At 67.8% G+C, this 19,576-nt stretch overlaps 1 protein-coding gene across 7 annotated transcripts in view; it reads left to right on the top strand.

Moving 5' to 3' along the window:
- ARAP1 (ArfGAP with RhoGAP domain, ankyrin repeat and PH domain 1) overlaps positions 1-19,576 on the top strand; it is a 37,250-nt gene that overhangs the window by 15,673 nt on the left and 2,001 nt on the right. For 4 of the 7 annotated variants that reach the window (XM_075491375.1, XM_075491373.1, XM_075491377.1 and 1 more), the window contains 24 exons: positions 227-333; positions 423-622; positions 748-833; positions 2,259-2,441; positions 3,427-3,601; positions 5,048-5,182; positions 5,469-5,604; positions 6,933-7,035; positions 7,123-7,318; positions 7,643-7,688; positions 7,908-8,071; positions 8,392-8,604; positions 9,420-9,525; positions 9,794-9,941; positions 10,223-10,306; positions 10,480-10,548; positions 10,712-10,829; positions 12,183-12,296; positions 12,734-12,876; positions 14,324-14,356; positions 15,698-15,780; positions 18,603-18,653; positions 18,997-19,060; positions 19,225-19,380. In XM_075491375.1, coding sequence (XP_075347490.1) covers positions 227-333; positions 423-622; positions 748-833; positions 2,259-2,441; positions 3,427-3,601; positions 5,048-5,182; positions 5,469-5,604; positions 6,933-7,035; positions 7,123-7,318; positions 7,643-7,688; positions 7,908-8,071; positions 8,392-8,604; positions 9,420-9,525; positions 9,794-9,941; positions 10,223-10,306; positions 10,480-10,548; positions 10,712-10,829; positions 12,183-12,296; positions 12,734-12,876; positions 14,324-14,356; positions 15,698-15,780; positions 18,603-18,653; positions 18,997-19,060; positions 19,225-19,380 — 2,913 coding nt within the window. Of the gene's footprint in view, positions 1-226; positions 334-422; positions 623-747; positions 834-2,258; positions 2,442-3,426; positions 3,602-5,047; positions 5,183-5,468; positions 5,605-6,932; positions 7,036-7,122; positions 7,319-7,642; positions 7,689-7,907; positions 8,072-8,391; positions 8,605-9,419; positions 9,526-9,793; positions 9,942-10,222; positions 10,307-10,479; positions 10,549-10,711; positions 10,830-12,182; positions 12,297-12,719; positions 12,877-14,323; positions 14,357-15,697; positions 15,781-18,602; positions 18,654-18,996; positions 19,061-19,224; positions 19,381-19,576 lie in introns of those variants that run through there. The other 3 variants (XM_075491374.1, XR_012773887.1, XR_012773886.1) reach the window with 3 other exon arrangements.

The following is a 19,576-nucleotide window of genomic DNA, read 5'->3' as shown; positions in this document are numbered from 1 at the left end:
GGGGTCCCCCAGGAGCATCGCACCCACTGCGGCTGCCCCAGAGCCCGCAGTGCCCCGTGCTGGGGACCCCAGCTCCCGGCCACCGGCACCGGTGCGGTGCGCGGGCAGCAGCGCGGGCAGCCCCAGCCCCAGCTCCTGCAGGCAGTGCGTCACCTGTACCCCCCTGGGAGGAGCCCCCCCGCCCCCGCTGCCCTCCCTCACCCCTCTGCCCGCCCTCGCCCACCAGGATTATCGGCTGGGGATCGGCATCACCTACATCGAGATGAACGTGGGGAACGTCAAGGAGGTGGACCGCAGGGGCTTCGATCTCACGACGCCGTACAGGATCTTCAGGTGAGCTGAGAGGGAGGGGAGGGGGTGCCGGTGGTCCTCCCCCCCCCGCCCCCCGCTGTGCCGTCCCTCACCCCCATCCCCGCCGGCAGCTTCTCCGCCGACTCGGACCAGGAGAAGGAGGAGTGGGTGGAAGCCATGCAGCAGTCCATCGCCGAGGCTCTCTCCAACTCGGAGGTAGCGGAGAGGATCTGGGCGGTGGAGTCCAATCGCTTCTGCGCCGACTGCGGCTCGCCCAAGCCCGACTGGGCTTCCATCAACCTCTGCGTCGTCATCTGCAAGAGATGCGCAGGTACCCACGTCCCGGGAAGGGGCTGTGCATCCCCTGCCCTGGGTAGGGGTGCAGGGTGCGAGGCAGCGGGGACCCCGGCCTCTCCCACCCTAAAACGGGTCCCTAACGGCTCGTCTCGCTGGCAGGGGAGCACCGGGGCTTGGGCCCCGGCATCACCAAAGTCCGGAGCCTGAAGATGGACAGGAAGGTGTGGACGGAGGAGCTGATCGAGGTATTGGCGCAGACCAACCCCAAAAGCCCTTTTGGGGGCAGACAGCCCGTCCCCTCCCCGTGGCGGACCCGCTGGCTACGGGCCGGGGACGGCAGGAGCACGGCAGGGTTTCTCCAGCCTGATCCAATCCCCCTGGGGTGACGCTGCAGCGTGGCTTGGTTGGGGAGGGGACCCCGACAGCCCTCCATCCCCGTCCCCGTGGTCTGCGGACAGCCGGCACCCGCCCAGGCACGCCGGCGAGGACAAGCGGCGCTTGTGTGCCTGCGCCGCAGACAGACGGTGTCTGTGTGTCCATCGGGAGATGGCTGCGGAGCCGTGGGGCCGGCGTGGGGAGACGGCTGCGGAGCCGCCGGAGCGGCCGTGGGGAGACGGCCGCGGAGCCGTGGGGCCGGCGTGGGGAGACGGCTGCGGAGCCGTGGGGCTGGGGCGCGGGGCCGAGCGGCAGAGCAGCCCCCCGAAGCGGCGCGGCCACCAGCACGGAGGAATGCGTCGGCGCGGCCAGCGCCGGGGGGGAGCCGGGATTTGTTACCAGACCCGACCCGGCCGCCATTTCCAGCCGGCAGACCCTGGCCGGCCCCAACGCTTCCCGGCCGTCCCGGTCGGATCCTGCATTCCTGCTTGGCGTCCCACCCGCGCAGCTCCCGCCTCCGGCATCGCCCGCTCCCTCAGCCCCCAAACGCTTCCAGCTGCTGCCTGCGGCTGCTCCCCTTCCCCTCCCCTCTCCGGGAAGGCTGCCCTGGACCCCGCCGGGCTGGCGGGGAGCTGCCGCCGGCATCCCCGGCCCCCCCTGCCCGCTCCAGCCCCTCCCCGGCCTCGCTTGCCCCCCTGCCACCCCAAAGAGCTCGGGGGTGCTGGCAGAGCACCCACCCCGTGGGCTTGCTGGGGCGATGCGCGCGAGACGGGGCTAAGCCCCGGGTTGCTTCGCGCCGAGCTGAGCGTCGCTTGGGATGGCGGGGGGGCCACAGAAAGCCCTTTAAATGGCCCTGATGGATGCTGAACATATCCCCCCCCCGCCCACAGCTGGGCGCTGCTTTCCAGATGTGATTTTCCAGGGCAGGAAGGGGGGTCGGCGGCTGCGGGGGCTGCCAGACGCCGGGGCCGAGCCGCCGGTGCTGCCGGGACACGGGGCTGGGCAGGGAGCAGCCCTGCATGCCTGCAGCGGGTGGGTGCTCCTGCACCCTGCCCACCCGCGGTCCCCGCTCCCCGTGCGCCGCCCATCATCCCCGCCGTGCTGCCTGCACCCCGCCGCTCTCCCGGGCGGCTTTGGGCCGTGAACGTCCCCGTAAGCACGGCTGCTGCCGTGCTCATCCCCTCCCGCCCCCGGCAAGGACCCCCCGGAGACTCGCCGCAAAGCCCCCCCTCCATTCCCGGCCACGCTCCGTCCCCCGGTGACACCGTCACGTCGGCCTCTCCTTGTCCCCGCAGCTCTTCCACCAGATCGGCAACGCCGTGGCCAACCAGTTCTGGGCCGCCAACGTGCCCCCCAGCGAGGCCATCACCCCCGCCAGCGGCAGCCAGGAGAGGAGACGCTTCCTCATCGCCAAATACCGGGAGGGCAAGTACCGCCGCTACCACCCGCTCTTTGGCAACCAGGAGGAGCTCGACAGGGTCAGTGGCCCCCGGGGCCGGCCACCGTCGTGGGGGTCCTGCCTGGGTGCTAAGTGGTGCTGAGCCGGGGTCCTGAGATTACTTTGGGGAGCCAGGTCTCTGCCGGAGCGGGCTGCCCAGGCTGGCTGGTTTCCCGCCCTCCTTCCCTGCCTGCGGCACCCCAGCCCCCGTTGCACACCCCCCGTCCCCACCGTGCGCCCCGTGCCGAAGCCTGGGGTCTCCAGGGGGGACAAGCAGGCTGTGGGGACAGGGTGACATCTCTGGGATGGGGCACAACCAGCTTCATTTCCAGGCTGGAGAGCCCGGTCCGAGGTGGGATCCCCCCTCCCACAGCCAGACACCCCCCCCCCCCCGCCCCCCCCCGGGTTCATCACTCCCTGGTTTGGAAATGGCGCTGGGGTCCGGCATTGGGCTGGAGCGGGGTTCAAGGGGGGCAGCCCGAAGCCGCTCCCGCTGCCCGGAGCACGCCGCAGCAGCCCGGCCAGCACCCCCCATCCCGGGCCAGGGCACCCATTCCCGGTGCCAGCGGGGCGCCGAGCCGGCCCCTCGTCCCGCTCTGCGCAACCGCCACGGGGAACGCCATCCCGGCGCTCTGGCCACCGGCCCTTCGCCTTCCCCCCGGGCCACGGCTCCACCGGCTGCCTTCGGCGCTGCCGCGTTTGCACAAGAGCCGGGGGCCTGGGTGGCCGCGGGAATTCGCATGTGGGCTTGTTTGTTTTTCTGCTCCGGCTAGCCCGTCCCGCCCCGCTGCCGTATGACTTCACCCCGGCTCCTTAAGGGAGGGATTCGCCGCCTGCTCCAAACTTTTTCTCCCACTTCCAGCCTCCTTTGTCCTGCCCAGGCGGCCGGGAAGCAGCGGGGGTCCGGCTGCTCGCCGCGCTCCCACCCGGCTCCTTTTGCCGGGGTGGCTTCTCCCTGGGGGTCTCCTCCTCCTCCTCCTCGGGAGCCTTCGGCCTCACCCGCCGCCCTCCCCGCTCTGCCACAGGCTCTGTGCGCGGCCGTCACCACCAGTGACCTGGCGGAGACGCAGGCTCTGCTCTTCTGCGGGGCGGCGGTGACCTGTGCCACCGGGGACCCCCAGTGCCCCACGCCCCTGGCCTTGGCCGAGAAGAGCGGGCAGAGGCTGCAGATGGAGTTCCTGCTCCACAACAAAACCTCAGGTAAGGGCTGACCCCTCGAAGCCCCCGTGGGCTTAAACCCACCGCCGGCATTCCCGGAGGCGGGGAGGAGAGCTGCCGGGGTGTCCCGGGGGGATGCCGGGACGTTTTGAGCCGCTCCCGGCTCTGTGTCCTGCCCGGCAGCTTCCCGGCGCGGGGCTCTCTGCCTTGCTCGGTGCTGCTGGGCTCTGTGCACCTTGGGCGAGGGGCTTTGGGGAGCCCCCCGCACCCTCGCATCGGGGCTGGGTGGGGGCCGGGGAGGGAGGTCCGACACCGGTCCAGCGCCCCGCCGGGGATGCGGGCCGGTGCTCCGGGCTCCGGCAGGGACGGAGCCGGCTCTCCCGCACCGTCCTGGCACGCTGCGGGCGTCCCCGGCAGCCTCGGCACGTCCCCCCGCCAGATGGGCAGCCCCCGCTCGAGCATCCCCGCCAGGGCCGGGGGGGGGGGGGGGTCCCACCGTTTTGCAGAGCTGTCCCCCCTAAAAACCCCCTCCCGTGCCGCTAAGGGTGCCCACCCCACCGAGCCCCGCTCCGGGTGGGCTGACGGCTCCCACGGGACCGATCCGCACCCTAACACGGGGTGAACCTCCGGCCCTGGAAAGCTCGGGCAGCCGGGACGGAGGTGTGCCGGGGCTGGCCGGCGCCTGCCGTAGCCGTCACCTCCCTCACCGCCTCGGCAGCCAAGTCCGTCCCGCGGAAGCTGGAGTTTGCCCAGGACTGGGGCTGGCCCTGCCGTTCCAGACGTGTCAGCACAAAAGGGGTCTGGGAGAGCGGCGAGGCCTCCCGGCCGCCCCGGTGAGCTGGGGAAAACCAAACCCCTGAGCTCATCGCACCGGGGCCGGCTCTGGCAAGCGTCTCCGGAGCCCCGGGATCGATGAGGCCAGCGCCGTGTGTGGAGCGGGGCTGGGCCGGTGGAGCAGGGCTCTGCGTCCTGCGTTTCCTCGTCTCTAGAGCTCCGGGCAGCCCCACGGTCTGAGCTGGGGGTGCTTTAGGGGTGTCCCTGCACCCCGTCTCTGCCTCGTCCGCAGAGGAAATGGGGGGATGGCTTTTGCCGGCGGGTAAGGTGGGGAAACTGAGGCGGGGGGGACATGCCCGTGGTCACACGGAGAGGCTGTGGCAGAGCCCTGGGCCGTTCTTTCAGCCGCAGGACTGCGATGCTCTACCCTTCTCCTCCCGCCGAGCAGGATGTGGCCGGTGTCACCGCTGCGGCCCCCCCCAGCTGGCCCCTTCATGTCACATCAGCAAAGCACCCGGGGGGAGGACGTGGACCACTGTCACCCCCTCCCTGACCCAGCAGGGTCCCGCCGCATCCCATAGCTGCCAGCCCCCCCCCACTCCAGCCGTGCAGGGGGATTTGTAATCCCCACCGGCAGCGTTTTGGGGTTGGGGGGGGGGATTCTGCAGGGGGGTGCAGCCCCCCCCCCGTGACAGGTTGTCACCCCGTTTGCAGAGACGCCACGCCTGGAGGTGGGGGGCAGCGAGGAGAAGCCCTACTCCGTGCCCCTGCCCTCCGTCACCCACAACGGCTTCCTCTACAAGACCCCCTCCATGGCCAAGCCCGTCGGCGAGCGGAAGGGCCAGGAAGGTACGTGGGGGTCCACGGGGCTGCGAAATAGGGGTGCAGGGGGGTGGGGGGCTCCGAGCCGGCCGCAGAAGGGGTGCTGGCAGGGGCATTGCACCGTCCCCTGCTCCCCAGGACACGGCAAAGGCAGCCGGGAGGTGCAGCATCACCTGGCCGGCCTGTTTCGAGGGGGGATTGCAGTGGGTGGGCACCCAGTGGGTGCTGCGGGGCCACCCAGGCCGGGCTGGCGGGCGACCTCGGGCTGGCCGGAGCGCGGCGGGGTTGCCCAGCACCATCCTGTGCCGCGCAGAGTTCAGCCGGCGCTGGTGCACGCTGCAGGACGGCGTCCTCAGCTACTACGAGAACGACCGCAACGCCGTGCCCAACGGCGAGATCAAGGTGGAGGAGATCGTGTGCCTGGTGAACAACCCGCCCCACGCCCACGGGTAAGGCTGCACCCCCACACGCCGCCCCATAGCACCCCCACGTCCCCTCCGCTCCCGCAGGCCTGGGCACGGCCGCTGCGCCGCTCCCGGCCGGTGGCATGGGGGGCTGCGGTCCCCAACCCCACCGCGGGCCCCTCCGGCACTTGTGGCGTGCCTGAGCCGGCCGTCTCGGCAAGGAGTGGGAGCAGCCCCTCTGCAGCCCCCCCGCAGCCCCTTTGCAACCCCTCTGCAGCCCCCCCGCAACACCCTTGCAACCCCTTTTGCAGCCCCTCTGCAGCCCCTTTGCAGCCCCTTTGCAACCCCTTTGCAACTCCTTTTGCAACCCCTTTGCAGCCCCTTTGCAGCCCCTTTTGCAGCCCCCCTGCAGCCCTTTTGCAATCCTTTTGCAACCCTTTTGCAGCCCTTTTGCAACACTTTTGCATCCCCCCTGCAGTCCCTTTGCAACTCCTTTTGCAGCCCCTTTGCAGCTGCTTTGCAACCCCTTTTGCAGCCCCTTTTGCAACCACTTTGTGGCCACTTTGCAGCTGCTTTGCAATCCCTTTTGCAGCCCCCCTGCAGCCCCTTTGCAGCCCCTTTTGTAACCCCCTTTGCAGCCCTTTTGCAGCCCTTTTGCAGCCCTTTTGCAACCCCTTTTGCAGCCCCTCTGCAGCCCCTTTTGCAACCCCCTTTGCAGCCCCTTTGTGGCTCTTTTGCAACCACTTTGCAGCCCCTTTGCAGCCGCTTTGCAACACCTTTGCATCCCTTCTTGCATCCCCTCTTGCAATCCCTTTTGCATCCCCTCTTGCAACCTCTTTTGCAGCCCCTTTGCAGCCACTTTGCAACCCCTTTGCAGCCACTTTGCAATACCTTTGCATCCCCTCTGCAGCCCCTTTTGCAGCCCCTTTTTCAGCTGCTTTGCAGCCCATTTGCAGCCCCTTTGCAACCCCTTCTACAGCCCCTCTGCAGCCCTTTTGCAACGCCTTTGCAGCTGCTTTGCAACCCCTCTGCAGCCCCTCTGCAGCCCCTTTTGCAACCCCCTTTGCAGTCCCTTTGTGGCCCTTTTGCAACTCCTTTTGCAGCCCCTTTGCAGCCCCTCTGCAGCCCCGTTGCAACGCCTTTTGCAGCCCCTCTGCAGCCCCTGTGCTCTCCATCGGAGTGTGCATGGCAGCACGGGGATGCTGGAGGGCCCAGGGACGCGGTGGGGGGATCCCAAATAGGATCGGCCCTCGACGGAGCTGGTGGCAGGCACGCAGCGGGATGTTCTCCCCACCCGGCGTGCCCCTGGCACCCAACCACCTCCGTCCCACCACCCGCCGGCGTCCAGGCTCCCCTTTCCTTCCCTCCCGCAGGATCGAGAGCACGTTCGAGGTCTACATCGAGTCGGAGAGGCTCTACCTGTTCGGGCTGGAGAGCCCCGATTCTGCTCGGGAATGGCTCAAGTCCATCGCCAAGGTAGGATGCGGTGGGTGGGGGCGGCCGCGGGTGCCGGAGGGAGCCGGGTGCCGCGGCGCTGACGGATCCCTCTTCTCCCCGGCTCAGTCCTTCGTCCATCCCCGCGCCGAGGAGCTGCTGGCTCTCGACTTCGAGCGGATCGGCCGCCTGCACTACAAGGGCGGCCTCAACCTGGAGCGAGCCAAGGAGGGCTGGTTCGCCCTGGCCGGCTCCACGCTCCACGTCTGCTTCGAGGACAGCGAGCGGCAGGAGCCTCTCCAGCTGCGCAAGCTGCAGGAGCTCTGTGCGTGCCCCTGCCCCGCCGCGGGACCCCCCCAGCTGGGAGGGACCTCGGGGAGGAGGGGGGGTGTCCCCCAAATCCTGCCCCGAGCAGCTGGGTTGCACCCAGCCGAGGTGTTTTTGGTGGGGAGGGGGGGTGGTGGGTGCTGCTCCGATGGAGCTTGGGATGCAGGGTGGGATGCAGCCGCTCTTCCTCCTCTCCATCCTCTTCCCCACCCCTGGGAAGTCGCTGCTCGTCCCGTTTGGGCTGGAGCCGGACCCGTGGGGCTGGGGGGGCCGGGGGACCCCATGTTCCCCTGGGTGACGGACTCTCTGCCTTCCCTTCCAGCCATCCAGGGAGACAACGAGGTGCTGGTGCTGGTGGAGAGACGGAGGTAAGAGCAGAGCGTGCGGGTCCAGCAAAACGTCACGCCCTGCCCAAGCCCGCCCTCGTCCTGGGGTGCCTTCGCCCTCCCCACGGCGACTGGGGACCCCCGAAAGAGAGTTGGGACCCTCCCCAGGCCCCCGGTGCCAGCCTTCCCGGGGGTCCGGCCATGCAGTGGGGTTTTGGGGGGGGGCGGCTGGCCCCCCGCTGAGGCCGGGCTTGCCGGCAGGACGCTGTACATCCAGGGGGAGAGGAAGCTGGATTTCCTGGGCTGGGTCCACGCCATCCAGAAGGCTGCGGGCGGCTCGGGGCACACCTTGGCAGAGCAGCAGCTGACGGAGTCGGACGTCCCGCTGCTGGTGGACCGCTGCATCGACTACATCACCCAGTGCGGTACGTGCCCTCGCCCGCCGCCGGATGCCGGCGGGGACCCCGTTGGACCCGTCAGCCTGAGACCTGATGCACTTGTGACATGGGTTTCCCTCCCTCCCTGAGCATCCGCTCCAGCTCCGTAGGAGGGCTCCAGCTAGAGCGGGGCTTCGGCTCCAGCCCGTGGGTCCTCGGCGGTCGCGGCAACACCAGCGGGGTGGGAAGTGCCGCGGCACCGGCTCCCTGCCGGCGGCGTTGGATGGGGAGCCGGCGGGCGAGCCGGGGGTCAGGAAGGGTGGCTGTCCCCCACGGAGGGGGTCTCATCCCCACCGGCTCTGCCGCAGGGCTGACGTCCGAGGGCATCTACCGCAAGAGCGGGCAGAACTCCAAGACCACCAGCCTGCTGGAGATGCTGCGCCGGGACGCCCGCAGCGTCCGTCTGAAGGAGGGCGAGCACCAGGTGGACGACGTCGCCAACACCCTCAAACGCTTCTTCCGCGACCTCGGGGACGGGCTCTTCACCGGGCGATGGGGCCAGGACTGGCTGCGGGCGACGGGTGAGCCCTGGGGGGGCTGCTGGGGTGGAGGGGGGGAGCGGGAGGAGGGGGTCGGGCTCCCTGGCTCTGCTGCAGCCCCCTTCGTCCTCTCCTCCGGGCTGCGTGGTGGGGGGAGCACATCTGGGCCCCCCGCGTTCCCCTTGGCCGTGCGGCAGAGCCGCCCCGCGCCGGGGGGCTGGAGCGGTGGGTGGGGAGCAGAGCGTGCCCACGCTGACCCCGTGCAGCCCCGTGCTCCGGCACGGCTGGGGCTGAGGCAGGGCAGAGAGCCAGACCCCCCCGCCCTTCGCTTCTGAATCCGGCCCCTGAATAATACCAGGGCTGGATGCACCCGGCAGCTGAACAGCCACGAGCCGCGGTGCTGTGGAGCTGCGATGCTCCGGCCCCACGGAGCTGGGATGCTCTGGGTCCCATTGAGCTGGGATGCTCCGGCCCCACGGAGCTGGGATGCTCTGGGCCCCATTGAGCTGGGATACTCCGACCCCATGGAGCTGGGATGCTCTGGCCCCACAGAGCCGGGATGCTCCGACCCCACAGAGCTGGGATGCTCCAGTCTTGTGGAGCTGGGATGCTCTGACCCCGTGAAGCTGGGATGCTCTGGGCCTCGTTGAGCTCGGATACTCGGTCCCCACGGAGCTGGGATACTCCGATCTCATGGAGCTGGGATGCTCTGGCCCCATAGAGCTAGGATGCTCCATCCCCACAGTGGGGCAGGAGGGTCCGAGGTGGGGTCTGGAGAGGGGACGGTGGGGCTGTGGGTCTTAATCTCACCTTCACGCCCCTCCGCGCTCATCCCCTCCCTCGTGCTCCTCTCGCAGCGCTGGAGGACGAGGAGGCGAAGATCGGCGAGTACCGGCGGCTGCTGGGCACCCTCCCCACGGTGAACCGGGCCACGCTGAAGGCCCTCATCAACCACCTCTTTCGGTACGGCACGGGCAGTGGGTCTGCGGCACGGCAGAGCCCCCGTGGGGCACGGCCACGTCCGCTGTGGGGTCCTGGGGAGGCTGTGGGGCGGAGGAGAGCCTTCATCCCTTGGCTCACATCCCAAGCAAGGAAAGGAGGGGGATTTGGGGTCAAGCTGTGCCCAAAGCCAAGCATCGTGTCCCGGCGCAGGGGCAATTCCCCTTGGCAAGGCTGAAGGGGGGTCCCGGGGGGGCCTCCGGGGCAGGAATCTCAATGGGGTTCCCCACAGGGTCCAACGCTTCTCTGGGGAGAACCAGATGAACACGCACAACCTGGCCATCGTCTTCGGGCCCACGCTCTTCCAGACGGACGGGAAGGACTACAAGGCGGGACGCGTGGTGGAGGACCTCATCAGCCACTACGTGAAGATCTTTAACGTAGGTTTCACCCACCGCCCCGGCGCTGCTCTGGACCAGGCTGATGTGTGGACAGTCCCGGGGGATGGGGAGGTGGAAGGAGGAGGAAGGTGGATCTACTCTATCTGCAGGCATCTTGCTTTGGAGACGAGGGGAGGGGGGTCCATGTCCCTGCAAACCCTGGAGACCCCCGAGCCTGGAGGGGAGCAGATTCCCCTGGGGACCCGCGTCTGCTTCTGCAGTGAAACTTAAGGGTGGTCTGGTCAGCCCTGATGGCTCCCTGGGCTCCTCTTCCTTGGCAGGTCAACGACCAAGAGATGAAGAAGCAGCAGGATGAGATCATGGCCATCATGAAGATGCGGGAGGCAGCGTCCAGTGGGACGCAGGTGGGTCCTGGACATGGGGACCTTCCTGGGGCACCCTCTTTGCACGGGGACCTCACCGCCTGCTCCAGCTTCTCCTGGAGATGCCCCAGGCAAGGGGTGTCCACGCTGGGTGGCGGGGATTTCGCCCACACGTGGGAAGCTGCAGGCTGAAGTGCTTTTCTGTCGCCTTCCAGCAAGCCGGGGACTTCATCTGCACTGTCTACCTGGAGGAGAAGAAGACGGAGGCAGAGCAGCACGTCAAGGTGAGCGGTGGGGCGGAGGGCGTGGAGGGGACGGGGACCCCCCGTTGCATGCCCAGACCTCTGTGGTGGCACGGGGGGGATGCTCTGAGCTGGCACGAGGGTGGCACGGCCCCGGGCACTGGCTGATGGAGACCTGTCCCTTCCCGCCGTCCCTCCCTCCCAGATCCCGGCCACCATGACAGCCGAGGAGCTCACCTTCGAGATCTTAGACCGGAGGAAAATCGTCACGAAGGAGAAGGACTATTGGAGCTGCTTCGAAGTGAACGAGAGGGAGGAGGCAGGTTGGTGCGGGGCGGTGGGGATGGGGACGGGGACGGGGATGGACATGGGGACGGAGGTGGAGATGGGATGGGGATGGGGACGAGGATGGACATGGGGACGGAGGTGGAGATGGGATGGGGATGGGGACGGGGATGGAGATGGGGACGGAGGTGGAGATGGGATGGGGATGGGGACGGGGACGGGGATGGAGATGGGGACGGAGGTGGAGATGGGATGGGGATGGGGACGGGGACGGGGACGGAGATGGGGACGGAGGTGGAGATGGGATGGGGATGGGGACGGGGACGAGAAGGCTCCCACGGGGACCGCACTGCGGAGCACTGCCGGGCCGGGCTCCGGGCACTCGGGGGAGGCCAGCTGTGGTGCCGCAGCTTTGCTCACCGCATCCAGGTTGCCCGTGGCTGAACGCTGCAGAGGGGCCGGTGGTTTGGGCCAGGACCCCCAGGGCATCTGTCTGCATCCTTAGGGGTTCAAACGCCTTTAAAACCTGGCGGGGGTGTCCGGGCTCTCCGGCCACCAAAGGGAGCAGCCCTGGGGTGCCCGTAGGCAGCACCAAGCGAGAGCTCGGCACGAGCAGGATGAGCCCCCGGTCCTGCCTGCTGGTGCCTCGACCTCCCGCTGCCGGCTCTCCAGGGCTGAGCGTGCCCGGGGGCCGTGCCTGGCAGGGAGACAGGCGGGATGCCGAGCCCGGCAGCGCGCTGGGCATCGCCGAAAGCCCCTGCTGGGATGTTTTGGTCCTTGCCAACCCCAAACCGTCGAGCTCGGGGGTCCCTCTGCAAAGGGTGGGTGCTGCTTCCCTCCCTCCGCTCGGGGAAGCACCGAAGCGCCGTGCTCAGCCGCGCGCCGCTAAGCCCTTTAAAAAAAAAAAAAGGATCCTCAGGCTGTGCAAGGGCTAAAATTAGCCTAAAATTGAATATTCACCTATGAACTTTTACGACATCCTTGACTCGCCCTTTGCTTGCGTGGAAACGTGCACGTTTGAAATACCGCCGTGCATATTTCTGCAAGCGCGTGTGCAGATTAGACGCTGCCTCCAGCGCTCTACGTTTTCAAAACATACACGTTTTGCAATTGCAATATCTGTCGGCGATTGTTCCTTAGCCACCTCCCGGTCCCGGCGCGTCCCCGCTGCTCACGTACCACGGGCCAAAAGTCACCTCCCCAGGGGACGACTCGTACGCAGCGGCACCGTGAAATGAGTCCAATTAAAAGGCGATGGTGCTGCGTGGGAGGTCTGCTCGGGGACAGGCAGGAGCTTGGCAGACCCTGGGGACACACGTGCGACCCCCCCTTGGTGGGTGCCAGCCCCCTGGGGATGCTGCCTGACCCCTGCCTGTCTCCCTGCCCAACAGAGCGGCCCTTGCACTACTCGGAAAAAGTCCTGCCCATTTTGCACTGCCTGGGGACGGAGAGCTACCTGGTGGTGAAGAAGCAGATGTCCATGGAGAACATGCTCATCTACCTCGGTGAGGAGCCGGGGAGCCGCCGCCCTGGCAGGGAGAGGAGGGAGGGGATGGGAATGGGGATGGGACGGGGACGGGGACGGGGACGGGGACAGCTTCCCCATCCTGCCGGCTGTGAGCTGCAGAGAATCCCCCATAGGATCAACCATCCCAGGGCCGCATCCTGCCCGACCGTGCAAGCGGAGCGGGTTAGCACGTGGCTGGGAGCCCCCCAACGTGGGGGCACGGCTGGCTGCTGCTCCCAGCGCGCGGGGGGAGAGGGTCCTGCCGGCCCTGCCTGGGCTGGGAGCGGGCAGCGGCCGGTGGGCTGCGGTGCCGGGGCTGAGGGAGGGGTTGCCCTTGCTATTGCCCCGCGGGACCGGGTCTGGCTGCACCCCGCGCCCTTCCTGGGGGGCCTGACCCCCCTGGGGGGCCGGAGCCGCTCAGGCGTGTGCCCCCAGCCAGCAGAGTGGGCGACTGCAAGCACGGCATGATGAAGTTTCGGGAGGAGAGGAACCTGCTGGGGCTCGGCCTGAGCACCGGCTTCCACGACCGCTACTTCATCCTCAACCATACCTGCCTGCGCCTCTACAAGGAAGTGCGGGTGAGCCCTGCCTGCTGGCTGCCTGCGAGGCAACGCGCCCTTCCCTTCCCTTCCCTTCCCTTCCCTTCCCTTCCCTTCCCTTCCCTTCCCTTCCCTTCCCTTCCCTTCCCTTCCCTTCCCTTCCCTTCCCTTCCCTTCCCTTCCCTTCCCTTCCCTTCCCTTCCCTTCCCTTCCCAGCTGTGCCGGGAGTTCTGGCAGGACGTGGGACATCCCTGCTGCTGGGGACCTGCGTGGGCTGGCGTCGCACAGGCGTTGCGGGCAGCGATGGGGCTCGTGTTGCACAGGAATTGCAGGCAGCGATGGGGCTGGCATTGCAGGCAGTGATGGGGCTGGCGTCGCATAGGCATTGCAGGCAGCGATGGGGCTGGCATCACACAGGCGTTGCAGGCAGCCATGGGGCTGGCGTTGCAGGCAGCGATGGGGCTGGCATCGTACAGGCATTGCAGGCAGCGATGGGGCTGGCATTGTACAGGCATTGCAGGCAGCGATGGGGCTGGCATCGCACAGGCGTTGCAGGCAGCCATGGGGCTGGCGTTGCAGGCAGCGATGGGGCTGGCATCGTACAGGCATTGCAGGCAGCGATGGGGCTGGCATTGTACAGGCATTGCAGGCAGTGATGGGGCTGGCATCGCACAGGCGTTGCAGGCAGCGATGGGGCTGATGTTGCAGGCAGCGATGGGGCTGGCGTTGCAGGCAGCGATGGGGCTGGCATCGTACAGGCATTGCAGGCAGCCATGGGGCTGGCGTTGCAGGCAGTGATGGGGCTGGCATCGCACAGGCGTTGCAGGCAGCGATGGGGCTGATGTTGCAGGCAGCGATGGGGCTGGTGTTGCAGGCAGCCATGGGGCTGGCATCGTACAGGCATTGCAGGCAGCCATGGGGCTGGCGTTGCAGGCAGCGATGGGGCTGGCGTCGCACAGGCGTTGCAGGCAGCGATGGGGCTGATGTTGCAGGCAGCGATGGGGCTGGCGTTGCAGGCAGTGATGGGGCTGGCATCGCACAGGAATTGCAGGCAGCCATGGGGCTGGCATCGTACAGGCATTGCAGGCAGCCATGGGGCTGGCGTTGCAGGCAGCGATGGGGCTGGCGTTGCCGGCAGCCATGGGGCTGGCATCGCACAGGCGTTGCCGGCAGCCATGGGGCTGCCCCAGAAGTGCCGTCGCTCTCCCAGACCCAGAGCTTTCCCGGAGCAGGGCCGGCGCTGGCCCTGCGTCCGTGCGAGGGCTCAGGAGGGGGACGCTGGCCTCCCAGCCGTGCTGGCACATCTCCGGTCCCCGCTCTCCCGTCCCTGTTCCCCCTGCCCCGGCTCCCTGGGCTGACGCCGCACCCCGGCACATGGCTGCCTCCGTCCCGTCGGCAGCGTAGGGTCCGCGGGGGGGTGGTCCCCTCGCCTCCCGCTGCGGCTCGTCCCCCGCGTCCGCTTTAACCCCCGTCCTCTGTTGAACAGAGCCTGAAGCAGCGGCCCCCCCCCTTGGAGAACGTGAGTAGAGGAGCCCGGGGGGCTCAGCCGGGCGCGCGGGGGGGTCCCGCACCCTCTGCCCTTACAAGGCTGCCCAGGGTCGATCCCAAATCCAATCCCGCAGCGTGCGCCCGCCCATCGCCGCCCGCTCATGGACGCGGCAGGCGACGGGGTGCTGCGCGTGCCGGAGCTGCCCCCGGTGCTGCCATCCCCACCCCCCTCCCCTTTAGCCCCTCGCATTGGGGGGTGCATCAGCTTGCACCCCTTTATCCGGGGTCCTCCGGTCTGGGGGTACCGCTGCCCTTTGCTCCAGGCAGCTGGAGATGGGGATGGGGAAGGGGCCGGTGCTGCACAGCGGTGATGGGCTGAGCTGGCCCCCCATCCCGCGGGCACTGGGTCGGACTCTTGTACGTCACGGCGCTTGCACGCAAACACAGGCGGGCAGCTGTAAGGGGGGGTCCCCGGGGTCCCCGTCACGTCACCCGCTGCCAGGGCATGGCTTGTGCGGCACGGCGAGATGCAGCCGGCACCGGGGAGGTCCCGGGCGAGAGGAGAGGGAGCTGCGGGGCTTTGCCCCTTTGGAACGTCTGCCGGCGACGGGTGATGCCCGGACTGGCTCGCTGCCACGGCTCGGCCCACGGGGAAGGAGCTGGCTGGGGCCGGCGGCGCGCTGGCTTTGCCGGGACGTCCCGCTTCCCCCCGTCCCTCCTCTTAGGGTGCTGCTGGGCACAGGGAGGGTGCGAAGGATGCTCGGATGCAGGGGGGAGCCCAGCACAGCCCGAGTGGGACCGGGGAGTTGGGGCACCCATCTTCACCCGCCGCCGAGAAGTGCCTGCCTGCCATGCCGCGCCGGCGGTGCGACGTCTGGGGACGCGGTCGGGGCAGAGAGAGATGCCGGCAGAGCGGGGCTGGGGCCACTGCTGCCATGGCCGTGGCCACGATGCCGAGGAGGGGCGTGACGTGGGTGTCCCCGTGGGGGACGTCTAGCGCCAGGCTCTCGAGACCCCATCGCAACGTGCCGGCGCTGGTCCCAGCTCCGGAGGCAACCGGCACCATCTCCGGGGGACCCCGCCGCAGGGACAGGCCTCCCGCGCCCCCTCCCCTCTACCCGTGGCCCCTGCCGCGGGCGATGGGCGCCCGCTCCGCCCTTTCCTCTGCTCCGTCCTGGGCTTCACCCGCGTCCTTGGCAAGCCCAGACCTGGGCTGAGGCTCTTCCCTCTCCCCATCACCGCGTCCCTGTTGGGGGGACAAAACCCATCCCGGCATCGGTGCGGGCTGCAGCGGGTGGGGACGGGTGGCGAAGGGTTCTGGCAGCCCCCAACCCGGTGCTGGGTCCCTCTCGCCCCCCCCTGCCCCCCCCAGAGCCACAAGCCGGAGAAGGAGTGGCCCGTCAGGAACCTGAAGGTCTACCTGGGCATTAAGAAGAAGCTTCGGCCCCCGACGTGGTGAGCAGCGACGCGGTGTCCTGCGGCACTGCGACGCGCTGGGCTGGGGACGGGGACGGGGACGGGGACAGGGATGGGGACAGGGACGGGGATGGGGATGGGGACGGGGACAGGGACGGGGCTGGGGACGGGGACAGGGATGGGGATGGGGATGGGGACAGGGACAGGGACAGGGACAGGGACAGGGACGGGGCTGGGGACAGCTGGGACACGTCTCCTGCTGGCCGTGCCTCTTGCCACCAGATGTCAGAGCAGCCTCGCAGGACGCTTCCGCAGCCTGGTGCCAGCACGGGGGCTGGATGCGGCCCCGGCCCGGTCCCCCGGCCCGCAGTGAGGGGCTGCAGGCCGGGGGGGTCGGCGCTGGGCCGCGGTGGGTGCCAGGACCGGGTGCCGGTGCCTAACGGGGACCTGGCGCTGGGGTGGGAGGGGAACCGCGGCCGGGGGGGGCGGGGAGGGAGGGTGCTTGTGGGTGCGTGGGCGTGCGTGAGCGCACGGGAGTTTGCCCCTGTGTGTGCGTGTGAGTGTCAGTGAGCTGTGTGCATGTGCGTGCGTGTGTGTGCATGTGTGTGCATGTGGGTGTGTGCGTGCGTGTCAGCGAGCTGTGTGCCTGTGCGTGCGTGTGTGTGCATGTGGGTGTGCATGTGGGTGTGTGCGTGCGTGTCAGCGAGCTGTGTGCATGTGCATGTGTGCGTATGTGTGCATATGTGTGCGTATGTGTGTGTGCATGTGGGTGTGTGCATGTGTGTCAGCGAGCTGTGTGCATGTGTGCATGTGCATGTGTGTGCATGTGTGTGTGTGCATGTGCATATGTGCATGTGTGTGCATGTGTGCGTGTGCATGTGCATATGTGCATGTGTGTGCATGTGTGTGTGTGCATGCGTGTCAGCAAGTTGTACGTGTGTGCATGTGTGCATGTGCATATGTGTGTGCATGTGTCTGTGGATACGTGTGTATGCATGTGGGTGTGTACACACGTCAGCGGGTTGTGTACATATGTGCACGTGTGCATGTGCATATGTGCGTGCGCATATATGTGTGTATGTGGGTGTCCATGTGGGTGTGTGCATGCATGTCAGTGAGTTGTGTGCGCGTGTGCATGTGTGCATGTGCATATGTGTGTGTGCATGTGTGTGTGCATGCATGTCAGTGTGCGTATACGTGTGTGCGCATGTGCATGTGCATATGTGCATGTGTGTGCGCAAATGTGTGTGCAAGTGGGTGTGTGCATGCATGTCAGCAAGTTGTGTACGTGTGTGTGCATGTGCATATGTGCGTGTGCGTGTGTGTGTGCATATGTGTGTGTATGCATGTCAGTGAGTTGTGTGCATGTGTGTGTACATATGTGCGTGTCCATGTGTGTGTGCATATGTGCGTGTCCATGTGGGTGTGTGCATGCATGTCAGCGAGTTGTGTGCGCGTGTGCATGTGTGCATGTGCATATGTGTGTGTGCATGTCAGTGCGTGTGTGCATGTCAGTGCGTGTGTGTGCATATGAGCACACGGGCATACGCGTGTGTGCACATGTGCGTGCATGCATGTCGGCAAGTTGTGTATGTGTGTGTGTGCGCGCGCGTGCGTGCGCAAGTGTGTGGATGTGGGTGCGTGCACGCATGTCAGCGCCCGTGTGCATATGCATGTGGGTGTGCGTGTGCACTGCTTACACATGCATACGCGTGAGCGCGTGCGGGTGCGAGCGCACGTCTGCGCGTGCGCGTGCGCGCGTGTGATGAGCCCTGCAGGTTTCAAATCCCCGTGCTCCAGGGCCACCCTGCACCGCGGGGACAGGAAACGTGCGCGTACGTGCACGCGTACGTGCGTGTGTGCGTGGCGATGCGTGTGCGCGTGCAAAGCTGTCACCCTGACACCCCCCCCCCGGGGGTTTGGGCGCGTGCCACGGTGCTGGGCAGCGTTGCTGCAGGTCTCGGGGTGGGCTAGCGGCGGCCGGGGCTTGGTGCCCGGCCCGGCATTGCAGGGACGTTGGGGCGCAGCTGAGGCCAGGCAGGGGCTGAGAGGAGGCAGGGCACGACCGTGGAAGAAATGCCGCCGTCGACAGGGCCGGCTCAGACACCCGTGCCTGCTCCTGGCCCGCTGGACTGCAAACTGGTGCAAACTGGGAGGGACTCCGGGCCATTGCCCGCTGCTTTACTGGCCCTGCAGCGCTGCGTAGCGTTGCGTCGAGCTGCGAAACCCGATGGGAACCTGTCCTGGGCGCCCAGCAGCGCAGGGCTGGGGGTGGTTTGCAGGGATGGAGGCAGGGTGCAAGGATGTGGGTGGCTTGCAAGGAGGAGGGTGGCATGCAGGGATGCGGGGGGTTGCGGGAGTGGAGGTTGTTTGCAGACATGGGGGGGGTTTGCAGGGACAGGGGTTTGCAGGGACAGGAGGGGTTTGCAGGGGCGGGGGGTTTGCACAGACAGGGGGTTTGCAGGGACAGGGTTTGCAGGGACGGGGGGTTTGCAGGGACAGGGGGTTTGCAGGGACAGGGTTTGCAGGGACGGGGGGTTTGCAGGGACAGGGTTTGCAGGGACGGGGGGTTTGCAGGGACGGGGGGGTTTGCAGGGACAGGGAGTTTGCAGGGACGGGGGGTTTGCAGGGACAGGGTTTGCAGGGACAGGGTTTGCAGGGACAGGGGGTTTGCAGGGACGGGGGGTTTGCAGGGACGGGGGGTTTGCAGGGACGGGGGGTTTGCAGGGACAGGGGGTTTGCAGGGACAGGGTTTGCAGGGACGGGGGGTTTGCAGGGCTGCTTTGCCCCCCGGCGTGCTGGAGCCGAGGGCAGGGCAGCCTGGACCATTGGTCTTCACGGTCTCGCGTCTCCCCTTCCAGCTGGGGCTTTACGGTCTTCTATGAAAACGAGAAGCACGAGAAGCAGCAATGGTAAGGGAAGGGGTGGACGCGGGGATGCTAAACGCATCCCCCAGGACAGACGGACACGCTGCCGGGGCGGCTGCTCTCCGGAGCTGGCGGGTGTTCGCCGTGGGGATGTGGATGGGGATTTCTGTGGACAGAGCCTGGCCGGGCACCCACGGGCCCACTCAGGATAGCACCGGGGTCCGTGGCTGTCACCCTTGTCCCCTTCGGTCCCCTGGGGTCTGCAGGATGTCCTGCAAAGCCGCGGCCCGGTCCCAGCTCTGTCCCCAACAGCGCCTGGAGCAGCCGGGTGTCCCCGCAGCGGGCACAGGCACTGTCCCCTCCGGCCGCTGACGCTGTGTCCCCGCAGGTACCTGTGCTGTGACACCCAGGCCGATCTGCGGGAGTGGTTTGCCACCTTCCTCCACGTGCAGGTAGGGAGCGGGCCGCCTGCGGGCAGGGATGCTTGGCTAGCAGAAACCCTTTGGGGTAGCCAAGCCTCCCTAAATACCAGCATCCCAGGGGGGAGGAGAGGTCCCCGGGTGGCCGAGGACCGAAAAGCCGGTCTCCAGCCCTCCTTTGTCCCTTCTGTCCCCAGAACGGCGGGGCCCTGTGGCCCTCGGAGACCTCCAAGGTGCGGGCGTCGCGGTCGCCGCAGGACTCCAGGTTGGGTAACATCTCCCTCATCCCGCTGCGGGGCAATGAGAGTGAGATGAGGAACAGTGTGGCTGCTTTTGCTACTGACCCTCTAACCGTGAGTGAGACGGGGGGGCCGGGGGGGTCCCTCTGCGTGGGGCTGCATCTCCCCTGCATCACACGCCGGGGGGTCCTGGTCCCCAACCCTGGGGGGGGGTCATCCCTGGTCCCATTCTTTATGTACCAGCGTCAGCCTCCGGTCACCCTGGAGAGAGCTGGGGGGGGGTGGCTGATCCTTTGGGTGCCTTGCCCGG

This window comes from Mycteria americana, chromosome 1 (genome assembly GCF_035582795.1).
Source record: "Mycteria americana isolate JAX WOST 10 ecotype Jacksonville Zoo and Gardens chromosome 1, USCA_MyAme_1.0, whole genome shotgun sequence".
Lineage (NCBI taxonomy): Eukaryota > Metazoa > Chordata > Aves > Ciconiiformes > Ciconiidae > Mycteria > Mycteria americana.
This window is presented reverse-complemented; position numbering and strand designations above follow the sequence as displayed.